Genomic DNA, 14,496 nt, shown 5'->3' with positions numbered 1-14,496 from the left:
CATACCGGATTTCGACTAGATCACTTTATGTGGTGAAGCCAGTAAGTACCTAGAGTAACACTTGACACGGTAGCTTAGTCCTTGATCTAGTGAAGCTCAACGTTGTAGGCCTCAAATGGCCCGACTCTAGAGCATGATACAACTTGATGTATACCGTGTTCTCAACGATTTCTGCTGGGAGATATTGGGACTTGTTTTTAGTTTCTATGGTAATTTATCGATGGTCATAATACTCCTTTGGTTCCAATGCGTAATTTCCCCATAATACCCAGGTAATACTTATACCTGTTTTCAAGATACCAAGCGCGTATTGTTGGCAAAGTTTTAGCCACAATCTGCTCTCGTTAAGCAGTCAAGCCCTAGGCCCCCTTTTCCGCGTATAGGTGGCATAATTAAGTGAGAAAATTGCGTTTGTATCAAAAAACGCATTGATATACTAGCGTGTTATTTAATGTTAGGGTTCCGAGCCATTCCCCTTAATTTGTCTCTAACCCAGGAAAGTGAATCATCCGTATTGTTGTGATCTGGGACCACAGAGTGTGTGATGCATTAGGCATAGATAACTTGGTGATTGCTCCAATCTGATACTTATCGGTCTCAATTGGCCTTGTACAAAGTTTTATAGCCCTGGTAACCGATCTAAGAATATTATTTTGCAGGCCGACTAAACTGCCGAGCACTGACCACGCTGGATCTCTTGCTTGCTAAGCGTGGTCCACTGCGCCAACAACTCTTCGACATTGCCTGGCAGCAAGAAGTCTTCAGAACAGTTCTGTTTGTAAATATCATCACCGCGTAGCCCAAACATCGCGCTCTCCTGTGGAGGAGTACCGAGGATGGGTAGTCTCTCTGGCGATTCATTCCCAGGCGCACGTTCATCGTCGCTACTATTGGAAGTGGTGCAAGCGGAGGAACAGCCACTGAGCTCTAATGTCTTGGCAGCATATGCCTGAATCTCTTCTTCGCTTAAGACCCTTAGCACAACGATGGCATCTGCCCGCTCTTCGAATCGCTCAAGGCCAGCCGTCAATGCGGCAGGACTGACCAATCGCCGGTCAATTTTGGTCCACAATTTGTCAGGCAAGAGGTCCTTGTTGTGGGCTTGTTCGAACGGAGGGTCACCCTCACTCAGCGGATTCGGTCCTTCAGGAAACCTTTCACGCTGAGGCCGCAAGATACCCTTGGGAGGAATTGCAGCATTAGAATCTTCCTGTGCAGGTGGGCCAGTCGTGGCAAACTGTCGCGTATTATCTTTGCCGTCAGTGGATGATAAACTTCGGTCTTCCAGCAGCCGTTGAGAGCCAGGTGATCTGTATTGACGGCACCTATCCCGGGAGTGATGCCTGGACGAGTGATACTGGTCACTTCTGCAGGCTTCGGTGCTGCTGTTTTGGTAGCGCTCCTTTTCCTTCTGCGAGATACGCTCTTGTTCCAGCTTACGCTCCAGACGCTCGATTTCCTGCTGCTGCTTCCGGATATCTATGTCATGGCGGGAGTCGTTCCTCTCGAGCATGCGCTGGTCCATGACAAGCGCGTGATCGCGCTGGCAGGGAGAGGTTTCGCGAGAGACACCGCTGGCAACACCCCATGATGACGATTGCACTACTTCTTCTCCATCCCAATCATCGTACGCTGACCGCCGTATCGGTCGTGGCTTGTTGCCGTTGTCTGTGCGTTGCACCTGCTCGTCGAATTTGATCATCCCTGGCCTACTTCGATCGAAAGAACGCCGTCTGCGCCGTCTGCCCGGTTGGAGTGAATGGTACATGCGTAAGGATTGCTGCACCGACATCGGGGAGGTTTCTTTGGCTTCTAGTGGACGACTAAATGAGGTGCGGCCTTTCCGGCCATGAATGGACAAATCGGTTTCGGATAAATCCGATTCGTCTGAGTCGAAGTCTTCCACGAATATTTTTGTAGATTGTGATGAATGATGTGAGCTTGCGGGTGTAAGAGAAGGACTAGTGAATTTTGGCTTGAGATCGTTCTTGGATTTTTGGACGCTGTTAATGTCAGTGAGGTTTATATTAAGAAAGAAGAATGACGCGTACGTACGCAAAAAGCGAGTGGTCAATGTAAATCGAGGGTCCATGTTCGATTTGGAATCGCGTGATCTCTCCGGAGTGGATATTTAAGACACCATCCCTGATTCGTGAGTGCCTGTCCTTCTCAAGCTTGCTTTTGCACGATTCAATTTCATCAAGCATGCTTTGTATAAGGGTATTGTATTCCCTGAGCTCAGTGGACGTAGTCCCTTCCGTAGCTATGTGGGCTCCAATCTGATCCTCACTATTGTCCGCGGATCCCACTGAATCCCATGAAGATTGATTTCTTAAGATCGATTGGTGGGTGCTTGGATCGTGCTTATGATCGGACGTTTTGTCGGCACTACCGTGGGTTGATCTGCTGTGTGTCGTCTCTGTCGAGAGACCTTGAGAAGATCCCATGGCTGTATGACCCTGGTGTGATTTTTGGTTTCCAGCTTGTCTTTCTTCTAACAAATTTTGCAGCAAGTCACGCTGTTTCTTGGACTATGGTTGGAACATTGTTGCTGATGAAATATGAATAAGGATTCATTAAGGCGAGCAGCAAACATACCTTCGGATCTGACCCGCATACATAATCACATTAAGCAGAAGTAGCATCGTCGACTTCAGCCTTTCTAAGGTACTCTTTAACTGATCCAAGTTCGGCTCAAGTAGTACTATCCGGAATTTTCCAGTGACTTGCTGAAAGCGACCCTTTCCAGCCTGCTCATTAGTGTCAACCACTCTCTGGATCTGTCCAAGTACGTCCTGACACTGTTTCAGGACCAGGGCTAGAGTGCGGAATGCCTCATCTGAACAGAGTTTAGATGACTCCTTCTCCTTCAAATTGTCGCCTAGCTCACGCAAAATGGCACTAACGAGAGCGATCTCGTTTGATAAGAGCTGGACAGTGTCGTTGGCGTGCTTAACCCGCCGGTAGAGGGAGAAGAGTTGGACGGATAATTTAGTGCCCAAGTCAGCAACCTGTATGATACTGGCGGCGATACCGATGGCCTCAAGGCCAGACATTACGGCAATATGCTAGCAGGGCGACAATAATGTGGGCTCGAAATGGGCAGATTCTAAAAAGACTGAGGAATCGAGGTTTTTACCAGACTAGGCGGGGTTGACGCTTTGACATGTAGACCCCACTAAGCCTCCTTCACTGGAATTAATCCAGGTCGGGTTTATTGACTACGCGAGTGCAATACCATCTATTTAAGTCGCAAAAGGCTGACGAACTGCTACCCGAGGGGATTAGGAAGAGTGAGTATATGGCCGAAGTGCGAGCGTAAATACGCCACGCAATCGGCCCTCCGCATCGGGGCTAAACTCTCGTGTTAATTCAGCTCTTTGACTTTTACTTTATTATCTTTACCGATCGGTTGCGAAGGGCTGAATTTACCACAGAAAAAACCATCAACCGACCATTTTGAAGCCATTTTGGTGCCATATATCCGCGGGTAGCATCGAAAAAAAGCCGAACCAACTACGGCTCCTATTCCATTCACATTCTTAATGACGAAGGGTCCAAGTTCAATATATACTGACTAACGCTGGGTATCCCAAATCAAAAGCCACCAAGTAATTTATCAACATCAACACCAACAAGAAAGCAGCAGAAATAAGTATACCGTAAAAGAAGTAAGCAACAAAAGCGTCCCGAAAAATACAGATACAATCTCCACACAAATACGCGAGGGCAACGCTGCGTCGCTAATGACAAATATGCTCCGTAACAAAAGAACAAAACCGGAAAAGAAGATCGAAATCTATACTCACTTCTCGGCCAAAGCCGCAAGCAAAGAAGTTGACAACGGCGAGTTAGCCATCCTCATAATCTGCCGATGACTATAGCCGACACAATTACCAGAACGGCTTCCACCACCAGCATTCCCAGACCCCAAACCAACACTCGCCCTCGAATTCCTCCGACAAGGCTGCGGTCTCTGTTCAGGAGTCGGACAGGCACCTTGATCCAAAGCCTGAGATTGACTCTGCCTCCCTGCCCGAGTCTGCAATTGCAATTGCAATGAAGAGTCCGCACGCCGATTCCTTTCTTCCTCATCCATTATTCCATCACGCATCTCTTCAAGTGTGATCCCCGACCTTGGTCTTTGAGTACGGCGAATCTCTCTTTGTCGTTGTGGCGTGGGAGATGAAGAATGACCAAAGTCATCCACTTTTTCCAGCCCACAGCTTGCTTCTTCGCCCATGAAGACGTCGTCGTTATCTGTTGACGGGTCTTTTGTTTTGAGATTTGGACGAGGGACGTTTCTCAATTGAGACTGGGGCTGAGGCTTAGACTGCTTTGAGCTTTCCGCTCGCTGCGCAAGCGGTGATGCACGAGGACTGCGTGTCTTTCCGTTCGTGTTCATCTTGTGGTTGAGATTTGGGAGATGTGATGGCGTCGGGCTATCTAGTAATAGTCTGATATTGAGGGTATTTGTTGCTGCCTCTGCTGTTGGGAGACCCGTCATATTGGGTGCCGTGGCTATGATAGTTGGAGTAGAGGCTCGGGGTGGAGGTTGATATTGGGGTTGTGTTCGGTTTTGGCCTTGGCCCTGGTATTGACTTTGGGTGTTGTTCCATAGCTGTTGAAGGGTTGTTTGCAGGAGGTTATTTTGTAGAGATAGGTCATTGTTCTGGAGGGATAGATTGTTTGTTTTGTTTTGGAGTTGTTGCTGATATGGGTTAATGGAACCATATTGACCGGGATAAGGTTGCTGGGGTCTGGTTTCTGGGAACCCTGGGTCTACTGGGATTTGCATCTTCGTAGGGAGGAAAGATAATATTAGCCTTTCTATCATTGGATAAGTGGAATCTGCTGGTCAGCTCATGAAGTTAAACATACCTGACGGCTGAACTTCCTTCCAGGCATAGAAATGTAATCATCAAACTGACTCTCAAGAGCAGCAAAATTGAATCCCCGGACCGGGTCCACAGGTTTAAACCGCTGACCAACCTCCTGTTGAAAGTCGACACCCCGTCGAGGAGCAGGCTTATACGCGGACATATTGAGCATCCAACTCGGGTAACTTCCAAACCAAACATCGATAACAGGCTCGACCTCAATTGACAAAGCGGGCCGGCTATCGACCGTAGGCTTTTGAACCAACATGACGAAGGTGAACTCACGCGGTAGACCGGATTTCTGCAGGTTGTTCTCCTCCATGGACCAAACAATCTCCCCAGCCTCAACGTCGAAACTTGCTCCTTTTTGGCTCTTCAGCGTACGCGCCGACCCTTGAATGCGCATCATCTCGTATCGTCTGTATCGGCTGTTGACACTTCCTGAGGGAATCACACTCGCGCTCACTGGCATTTCCGATATACCCAATGACCCCGCCAGACTGAAGGTCCATTCCATCGTCTCTGGCGACACAGTACCGTAGATCAAACGCGGCGCATGCATGAGGAACCTCGGGTTACCAGGCGGGTATCCATTTGGATAAAGAGGCGACCGAGACATCTCCCTCGCACCATGAACAGAGACCTTGATCGAGGCAGATTTAAAGCGATGAGAGAGAGTATGCGGCGAATGGAAAACGAACCCAATAGCGAGGAAATCAACATGTTCAGCATCCTTGTCAGAAACAGAACTGCTCGAATAAAACCCGTGTTGCAGACGCTCCACGTGCGCGGTAATATATGCATCGCCTGGTAGATGGCGCTCGTAAATACAAGCACGGTTGATGAGGAGGCGTGGATTTGCCATGTTGGGATCGGGTGGCTTTTTCTCTTTGGGAGGGGCGTCTTCGATAGAGGTTAGGGAAAGTGAATCTGACAGGCGCCCATTTTGGGCTGGTGTTGGTGTATACGCCATGTTGGGATGGCGTCCGCAGTGCGACAAAACCGCTGGTCCCTGCTGAATGTTGTTGTTCACTGTCCATCGGCTCTTCAAATGCCTCGCTTTGTATAGTGCATACAGGTTCAAATTTACTATATGGGCATATATATGATTTTAGTAGACTACAGGCAAGATCAGTTTGCTTTTTTTGTCATCTCTTGGCGATGATGTCTCCCATCACCTGGAGTGTCAGGTGTGGGATAGGTGTCAGGTGAGCCACTGGTCAAACTGGTCACTGTGACGCGGCTCCAGGCCGTCACTTGTGGAATGATATTGTCATCTTCAAACACATTCAAGTTAAAAATTAGACACATCTTGTATGTAGTTTCACGTTTGTAGTTGAGTTGATGCCGATCCTTGGCGGGGACTGGGGAACACATATCAGAACGGCCGGATTAACTATTCCGCCGGGCAGAACTCAACGCCTCGCGATCACGAAAGTTCATCAACGATAGGCAATGGTTTAGAGCTCTCTGGTTCTGGTTCATTGCATCTCGTAAAGGATCACCTTTGCTGTTTTATTATCCTTGTATGTATGCCTGATCGGGGTGCGCGACTTAAATTCCGACCTCGCCTGCTAACAACCGCCAGATTGTTCCCTGTACTATAGCATATACTGGTGTTTTTTGCGGCTCCTCTGCGATCAGCTTGTTTGATTTGTCTTATTTCTTTCCTTGAATCTGCACCGTGGATCACCGGGAATTCTCACTCTAGACAGATCTTGTTTGTGCTTCCCACTACATTAACACCCGGATCCTGAAGTGGCATTGCATAGTCCGAAACCAACTGTGCATGTGCAAAGCTTTGATACAAAGCAATTGTGATACTTGAGATTGCCGGCTTTATTCTCTATCCGGCGTGTCGACACTTCACCCGTCCATCCAACTGTCTTTTCATTTGTGTCACCATGATCGCCTCATGTGCAGCTCAGCTGTCCCTTCGGGCAAGTCGGCAGGCATCTCAAATTTTGCTACGGGATACACGGATTCCCATGAGATGTAATGCGTTCCGGGCGGAGGCTCTTCAGAGAAGTGGACTCCACTGCATGGCCACAATCCGGCCTTCCACATTGAGCCAGATGCCAACTGGGTACGACACGCCCTCTCATCTTCGACTGTACAATTTTAACCATTTTCCAGCGGCCTGAAGAGCCAGGTTTGTCTCCGGACCACCACTCTCATTCCCCCATCATTCTTCGCCCAGCAAAGATGGTCCGGGTCAAAATCTCCAGAAGAAAACAAAACCCCTGAAACGTAGGTGCCCAGCCTACTTCATGTTCCAGCACCCAACAGTCAACTGGAACCTTCATGGACCCCAACTAATTCCAGGCAGATCTGAGCCTCCTAAGAAAAAACCCATTCTGGCGCGAATTCCCCTCGCCAGCTCACACGAGAATATCTACACTGTCCCGAACATTCTCACCTTTTCCCGGCTACTAGCGGCCCCTTTGGTTGGGTATCTCCTGGTACACAACTACCACACAGCCGCGCTATCCCTGTTCGCATACGCAGGCATCACCGATCTCGTCGACGGCTATATCGCCCGGCGTTATAACCTCCAGACGGTGGTTGGAACCATCATCGATCCTATGGCTGATAAGCTGCTGATGACGATTGGAGTCGCGTGTCTGGCTGTTAACGGGTCTCTCCCTGGTAAGTCTCGTATTCGTGGTCGATATGGACATGCGCGGTTCTTATGTTGACCTTTGCACAGTTTGGTTGACCGTGATCATCCTCGGTCGGGACGTTGGTCTCGCGATGTCCGCCATCTACTACCGCTGGATATCTCTCCCTGAACCTAAGACCATGGCCCGGTATTGGGATTTCTCGCTCCCATCGGCTGAGGTTAAGCCTACTGAGATCTCAAAGATCAACACTGCTCTGCAGCTGGTGCTGGTTGGTAGCGCGATCGCACTGCCTGTAGTTCCCGAAGCGTTTGTTAGTGCTTGGCATTTGAGCGAGGCCATGACTGGATTCCAGTAAGTTTCTCTTTCGCTTCATTCTATTCCCTTTCTTTTTTGTGTTGGAAGGCCAGGCTCCCCTGGGCCAAGTTAAGCAACATCAAGGCGTTCTTAAGTACATGCGACCACAGGGTGTGGAGAACAGGGCTTCCCGTCCGCTCAGCCGTACTTAAGCCACACGCCGGTGAGTTAGTAGTTAGGTGGGTGACCACTAGCGAATCCTCACTGTTGCATGTTCTTATTTTTTTCCTGTCGCTCAAAAATAGCCTTATGTCGCGTCGCATCTTTCAGCATTTTATCATTTTTGTACTAACCAAAAGTCAGGTACCTGGTCGCGGGCACCACCCTCTGGTCAGGTCTCAGCTACGTCTTTTCCAACAACGCGGTAAAGATCCTTTCCAAAGAAGAGATCCAGAAGCGCATCGCCCAAGCCGCGGCCAAGCGCAAGCCTTAATTTGGATCTAGCATTTAACCTGAACGAGTTAGAAGTGTATAGTACTAAATCCTGTAACAGGGATATCGCATATGAAACATCAGAATAAGCCCAACACCACCCTCGGTTAAAAATTTGTAATGTACGAGTAGCAACCCAAGTGATATACCCAATGTGTCTCACCGTTCATTGTGCACGTACATGTAACTTACATGTCGGACGGAACACCAACATGTGAGATATCTAAAACGTGGCATGCAAACCAGATGCAGTCAGCACAGCCATTGAAGTGGAGACCTGCAGCTGTACGTTCCAGACCGATTCGGCATTTGATGAAAAATAGGAACACAAGAATCGGACAAAACTAAGCAAAAAGCGGCCTAAGGGCCATGATTCAGGGCTAATGGATACTCAAGCCGTGTAAGCGTACATAAGTGTTTTCCGACATCTAGTGCCGGCGGAACTGCCCGTCCACTAGCCGATTTCTCGGGTGCGCAAGTCATGTCGGTTGTCGGTATGGGCCGCAATACATAGTAGATGCGATTACCAATTATTTGGGACGCCACCGGGCTTGGTTTGGCCGATGTGGATCGGTCAGATCTTAAAAGTCGCCGAACTGCAGGTTTGAACGTGTGGAAGTATAACTCGAGTCAGGTTTGTGCGGTGGCGAGCCGGCTTGGTGGGTGGACTTATTCAGGTGCACGGACTTATATTACTCACAATGAATCACCATTGCGCATGATGGTCCAGTACAGTACTCCTAGGTCCATATATCAAAGCTAAATCGTATGAAATGCCAAGAATAGCTAATATTAGCTCGATTTCCAACCAAACATTACCAATCAAGGGAATTGCAAGGTAATTAGATGTTAGCGGAATATAAAAGCCGATGTTTGCATCTCTTGGCGGTCAGCACGATAAGATAGGAATGGATATTCCGTCGGGATGACAGATTAACAGCCAATGAACAGTCAGTATACACACAGAAATGGCCCACATTCATTTGATCGGGTAAAGTCCGGGAATTAGTCTAACTCCGGCGAAAAATTCTTCGATGACGCCCAATGATTAACCTTGACTCATGCACTCCACTATAGCTCTGTGAAGGCAACGAACGTATATCTCCTCCCTGATTCGACAGTTTCACCGTTCTAGAGCCCACATGTCTGTCTTCTTCGTCCTGTTTTGGTGTCTTACAAATCGATCTCGGAGTTAATGGCGATTGGAAAAAAGATGGCCGTTCTTATTTAACCATCCGGGACGTCCATGGACTGTGTCTGAATTGCTTGCTAATACTCTCCACTCCTTTTTTTATTTCCTTTCTTGTTCCCGCTGTATATACCCTAATCAGCATCTCTAATATCATTAATCTGCCATTGATTGCCTGAGAGTAGAGACCAAGGCGACATGGACGCCAATTTCCGTGCAATGGACTCTCACCAGGAACACTCCGTGTCCGAGTCCAGAACTTATACTTCCTCCGCGCAACACTCTAGTTCGACTGGACAGAACTATCACACCGAGTCCTCCGCCCAAAACCTTGGTTCCAATGGACAAAACCACCATACCGAAACCTCCGAGGAGCCCTCCGAAGAGACCGCCACTACCGAACAGGTCAACAACCAGACAGCAGAACCCATCAAATTGACCTCCACCTCCTCATCCCTGAGCTCATCTCTTGCAAGCGAAGATGGCCGCTGGGGTGAGCAGGAGAATGGGGAGCCCGTCTCCCGCCGCGGCGCAATGGAAGACCTGGAGGAAATGCGCCGCGAACTGACCCGTCTCAGTCTGCACCGCACCCGGTCGACCACTAAGAGTGCCCGACGCCTGAAGTCACGCGCCAGCCGCCGCGACGTGGAGAAGGGCAAGGAGGAGGAAAGCGAAGTCGAGACTGAGGACTTCGATCTGGGTGAGTTCCTCATCGGTGGTCATCTGGAGCGTCGGACCACCGCAGGCGAACCCGCCAAGAAGGTCGGTGTTGTCTTCAAGAACCTCACTGTCAAGGGTGTCGAGACCGGCGCATCGTTCGTGCGCACCCTCCCCCACGCCGTAGTGGGAACATTCGGTCCGGATCTGTATAACGTCGTCTGCCGGTTCGTGCCGCAGTTGCGGTTCGGCAAGAAGCCCCCCGTTCGTGATCTGATTCATGATTTCAGCGGTGCAGTGCGTGAGGGTGAGATGATGCTCGTGCTGGGTCGTCCTGGAGCGGGTTGTACCACTTTCCTCAAGGCCATTGCCAATGACCGGGCTGCGTTTGCTGGTGTTGAGGGTGAGGTCAGCTATGGCGGTCTCTCGTCTGAAGATCAGAACAAGTACTTCCGTGGCGAGGTCAACTACAACCCTGAGGATGATCAGCACTTCCCTTCTCTCACTGTCTGGCAGACTCTGAAGTTCTCCCTCATCAACAAGACCCGCAAGCATGACCGTGAAAATATCCCCGTTATCATTGATGCTTTGTTGAAGATGTTCGGTATCAGCCACACCAAAAACACACTTGTTGGTAACGAGTACGTGCGCGGTGTGTCGGGAGGTGAGCGGAAGCGTGTCAGTATTGCCGAAACCCTGGCCACCAAGTCGTCCGTCGTCTGCTGGGACAACTCAACCCGCGGTCTGGATGCCAGCACCGCTCTGGACTACGCCAAGTCTCTGCGCATCATGACAGACGTCAGCAAGCGCACGACCTTCGTCACTCTTTATCAAGCCGGAGAAAGCATATACGAGCTCATGGATAAGGTGATGGTCATTGACGCCGGCCGTATGCTCTACCAAGGACCCGCCAACGAGGCCCGCCAGTACTTCATCAACCTCGGCTTCCACTGCCCTAGTCAATCCACCACTGCCGACTTCCTGACTTCCCTCTGTGACCCCAACGCCCGTCAGTTCCAGCCCGGCCGTGAGGCGTCTACCCCCAAGACCGCCGAGGAACTCGAGAATATCTTCAAGAACAGCGCCTCCCACAAGTATATCGAGGATGATGTTTCCAGCTATGAGAAGCGTCTCCAGGATACCCAACAGGAGGATACCCGTCGCTTCCAGTCGACTGTTGCTCAATCGAAGAGTAAGACCGTCTCCAAGAAGTCGCCGTACACCGTCTCGCTCGTGCGCCAGGTCATGGCCTGTGTGCAGCGTGAGTTCTGGCTGTTGTGGGGTGACAAGACGTCTCTCTACACCAAGTACTTCATCATCATCTCTAACGGTCTCATTGTCTCGTCCCTGTTCTACGGAGAATCACTCGATACCAGCGGTGCATTCTCGCGTGGTGGTGCTCTCTTCTTCTCGATTCTGTTCCTTGGTTGGCTCCAGCTGACCGAGCTGATGCCTGCTGTGACTGGACGTAGCATTGTTGCCCGTCACAAGGATTACGCTTTCTACCGTCCGTCTGCTGTCTCGATTGCCCGTGTGGTGGTTGACTTCCCGGCTATCTTCTGCATGGTTGTGCCGTTTACGATTATCGTCTACTTCATGACTGGTCTTGATGTCGATGTCTCCAAGTTCTTCATCTACTTCCTGTTCGTGTACACGACTACTATTTGCATCACTTCGCTCTACCGCATGTTCGCTGCCCTGTCGCCTACTATCGATGACGCGGTTCGTTTCGCTGGTATTGGACTGAACTTGCTCATTATCTACGTCGGCTATGTGATCCCCAAGCAGAACTTGATCTCTGATTCGATTTGGTTCGGTTGGTTGTTCTATGTGAACCCGATCTCGTACAGTTACGAGTCCGTTTTGACGAATGAGTTCGCTGGCCGTACCATGGAGTGCAACCCATCTCAGTTGGTTCCTCAGGGTCCTAATGTTGACCCGCAGTACCAGGGCTGTGCTCTGACTGGATCAACCCTTGGTAGTACTTCTGTTTCTGGATCTCAGTACTTGGCAACCAACTTCCAATTCACGCGTCACCACATGTGGCGTAACTTTGGTGTCATCATTGCCTTTACTGTCCTGTACATCCTGGTCACTATCTGGGCAGCTGAGTTCCTCTCGTTCGGCGGTGGTGGTGGTGGTGCTCTGGTCTTCAAGAAGTCTAAGCGTGCTAAGAATATCGCTGCTCAGACTACCAACGGGAACGATGAGGAGAAGGTCGCCAACGCCACCGACAATGCCGCTCTTGCCCAGGGTAAGGGCTCTTCTGGTGAGGATGCTGCTTTCAGCCGTCTTTCCGAGAGTGAGCGTTGCTTCACCTGGCAGAACGTTGAATACACCGTCCCCTACGGAAACGGAACACGCAAGCTTCTCAACAAGGTCAATGGTTACGCTAAGCCTGGTGTCATGATTGCTCTGATGGGTGCCTCCGGTGCCGGGAAGACTACTCTTCTGAACACTCTGGCCCAGCGCCAGAAGATGGGTGTCGTCACTGGAGAAATGCTCGTCGATGGCCACAATCTTGGGCCTGATTTCCAGCGTGGTACTGGTTTCTGTGAGCAGATGGATCTGCACGATAATACCTCGACCATTCGTGAAGCTTTCGAGTTCTCTGCGATCCTCCGCCAGCCCCGTGAAACTCCACGCCAGGAGAAGATCGAGTACGTCGACCGTATCATTAACCTTTTGGAACTTGAGGATATCCAGGACGCCATTATCGGGTCTCTCAACGTCGAGCAGAAGAAGCGTGTCACCATCGGTGTGGAACTCGCAGCCAAGCCCAGTCTTCTTCTGTTCCTTGACGAGCCTACCAGTGGTCTCGACAGTCAGGCCGCGTTCTCTATCGTCCGATTCCTCAAGAAGCTCTCCCAAGCCGGTCAAGCCATCGTCTGTACCATCCACCAGCCCTCTTCCATGCTCATCCAGCAATTTGACATGATCCTCGCCCTGAACCCCGGCGGTAACACCTTCTACTTCGGCCCCGTCGGCAAGGAAGGCGCCGCAGTGATCAAGTACTTTGGCGATCGCGGCTTCGTCTGTCCACCCTCCAAGAACGTCGCCGAATTCATCCTCGAAACTGCCGCAAAAGCAACCCAGCGCAACGGCAAACAAGTCGACTGGAACGAAGAATGGCGCAACTCGGACGAAAACCATGCCATGCTGGCCGAAATCGAACGCATCCGCACAGAGCGCAGCAAAATCCCCATCGAACAATCAAACGGCACCCAAAACGAATTCGCCGCGCCAACCTCCACCCAAACAATCCAACTCACAAAACGTCTCTTCCTCAATTACTGGCGTGACCCGTCTTACTACTACGGCAAACTCTTCGTCAGCGTCATCATCGGCATCTTCAACGGCTTCACCTTCTGGATGCTCCCCAACACAGTGGCATCCATGCAAGATCGCATGTTCTCCGTCTTCTTAATCATCCTAATCCCACCAATTGTCCTGAACTCCATCGTCCCCAAATTCTATATCAACCGCGCCCTCTGGGAAGCCAGAGAATACCCGTCCCGCATCTACGGCTGGGTCGCCTTCTGTACAGCAAACGTCGTCTGCGAAATCCCAGCAGCCATCATCTCAGGCCTGATCTACTGGCTGCTGTGGTACTACCCCGTCGGCTTCCCAACAGATTCCTCAACAGCGGGCTACGTCTTCCTCATGTCAATGCTCTTCTTCCTCTTCCAAGCATCATGGGGCCAATGGATCTGCGCCTTCGCGCCCTCCTTTACAGTCATCTCGAACGTGCTCCCCTTCTTCTTCGTCATGGTCAACCTGTTCAACGGTATCGTCCGTCCCTACGCCAACTACCCCGTCTTCTGGAAATACTGGATGTACTACGTTAACCCGACTACCTGGTGGCTGCGTGGTGTCCTCTCTGCCGTTTTGCCCGCTGTCCAGGTCGACTGTGCGACCCAGGAATCGACGCATTTCAATCCCCCGCCTGGTCAGACTTGTGAGGCTTATGCTGGTGACTTCGTTAGTCAGCTTGCTAAGGTTGGGTATCTGGTTAACCCTGGTGCTACTTCCGATTGCCAGTATTGTCCTTATAAGGATGGGTCCGAGTACATGGCCAATTTGAACGTCCATGCTGGTGATAAGTGGCGTTGTTTTGGTATCTTCTTGGCTTTTGTTATTATTAACTGGGCTTTGGTTTACTTCTTTATTTACACCGTTCGTGTTAGAGGTTGGGGCTTTGGTCTTGGGTACCTCTTTGGTGGTGCTGGATTGATTGTTGATCGTGTTAAGGGTCTGTTCAAGGGGAAGAAGAGTGAGCAGGCTTGATTGGTTTTTCTTTCTCTTTTTTATTAATTTTTTCTTTTGGTTCATTCCCCCAATGTCATGTTTAATATGCATT

At 50.2% G+C, this 14,496-nt stretch overlaps 4 protein-coding genes across 4 annotated transcripts; 2 read left to right on the top strand and 2 right to left on the bottom strand.

Annotated features, from left to right (window-relative positions):
• Positions 1-664: 664 nt before the first annotated feature.
• Positions 665-3,056, bottom strand: PENARI_c014G01428 (uncharacterized protein; the record flags this gene model as incomplete). Its single annotated transcript, XM_022633419.1, has 2 exons — positions 665-2,003; positions 2,599-3,056. The coding sequence occupies 2 exons, from the start codon at positions 3,054-3,056 to the stop codon at positions 665-667; spliced, it is 1,797 nt and encodes a 598-aa protein (XP_022486696.1).
• Positions 3,057-3,805: 749 nt separating this feature from the next.
• Positions 3,806-5,853, bottom strand: PENARI_c014G07034 (uncharacterized protein; the record flags this gene model as incomplete). The annotated part of the gene is made up of 2 exons (XM_022633539.1): positions 3,806-4,798; positions 4,882-5,853. The coding sequence occupies 2 exons, from the start codon at positions 5,851-5,853 to the stop codon at positions 3,806-3,808; spliced, it is 1,965 nt and encodes a 654-aa protein (XP_022486741.1).
• Positions 5,854-6,784: 931 nt separating this feature from the next.
• Positions 6,785-8,291, top strand: PENARI_c014G11434 (cardiolipin synthase; the record flags this gene model as incomplete). Its single annotated transcript, XM_022633629.1, has 5 exons — positions 6,785-6,966; positions 7,017-7,130; positions 7,210-7,529; positions 7,591-7,855; positions 8,162-8,291. 5 exons carry the CDS (start codon positions 6,785-6,787, stop codon positions 8,289-8,291), a joined length of 1,011 nt encoding a protein of 336 aa, XP_022486644.1.
• A 1,386-nt stretch (positions 8,292-9,677) lies between these two features.
• On the top strand, positions 9,678-14,423 carry atrF (ABC drug exporter AtrF; the record flags this gene model as incomplete). The annotated part of the gene is made up of 1 exon (XM_022633410.1): positions 9,678-14,423. One exon carries the CDS (start codon positions 9,678-9,680, stop codon positions 14,421-14,423), a length of 4,746 nt encoding a protein of 1,581 aa, XP_022486598.1.
• Positions 14,424-14,496: the final 73 nt, after the last annotated feature.

The sequence above is a fragment of the Penicillium arizonense genome (genome assembly GCF_001773325.1).
Source record: "Penicillium arizonense strain CBS 141311 chromosome Unknown PENARI_contig014, whole genome shotgun sequence".
Classification (NCBI taxonomy): domain Eukaryota; kingdom Fungi; phylum Ascomycota; class Eurotiomycetes; order Eurotiales; family Aspergillaceae; genus Penicillium; species Penicillium arizonense.
This window is presented reverse-complemented; position numbering and strand designations above follow the sequence as displayed.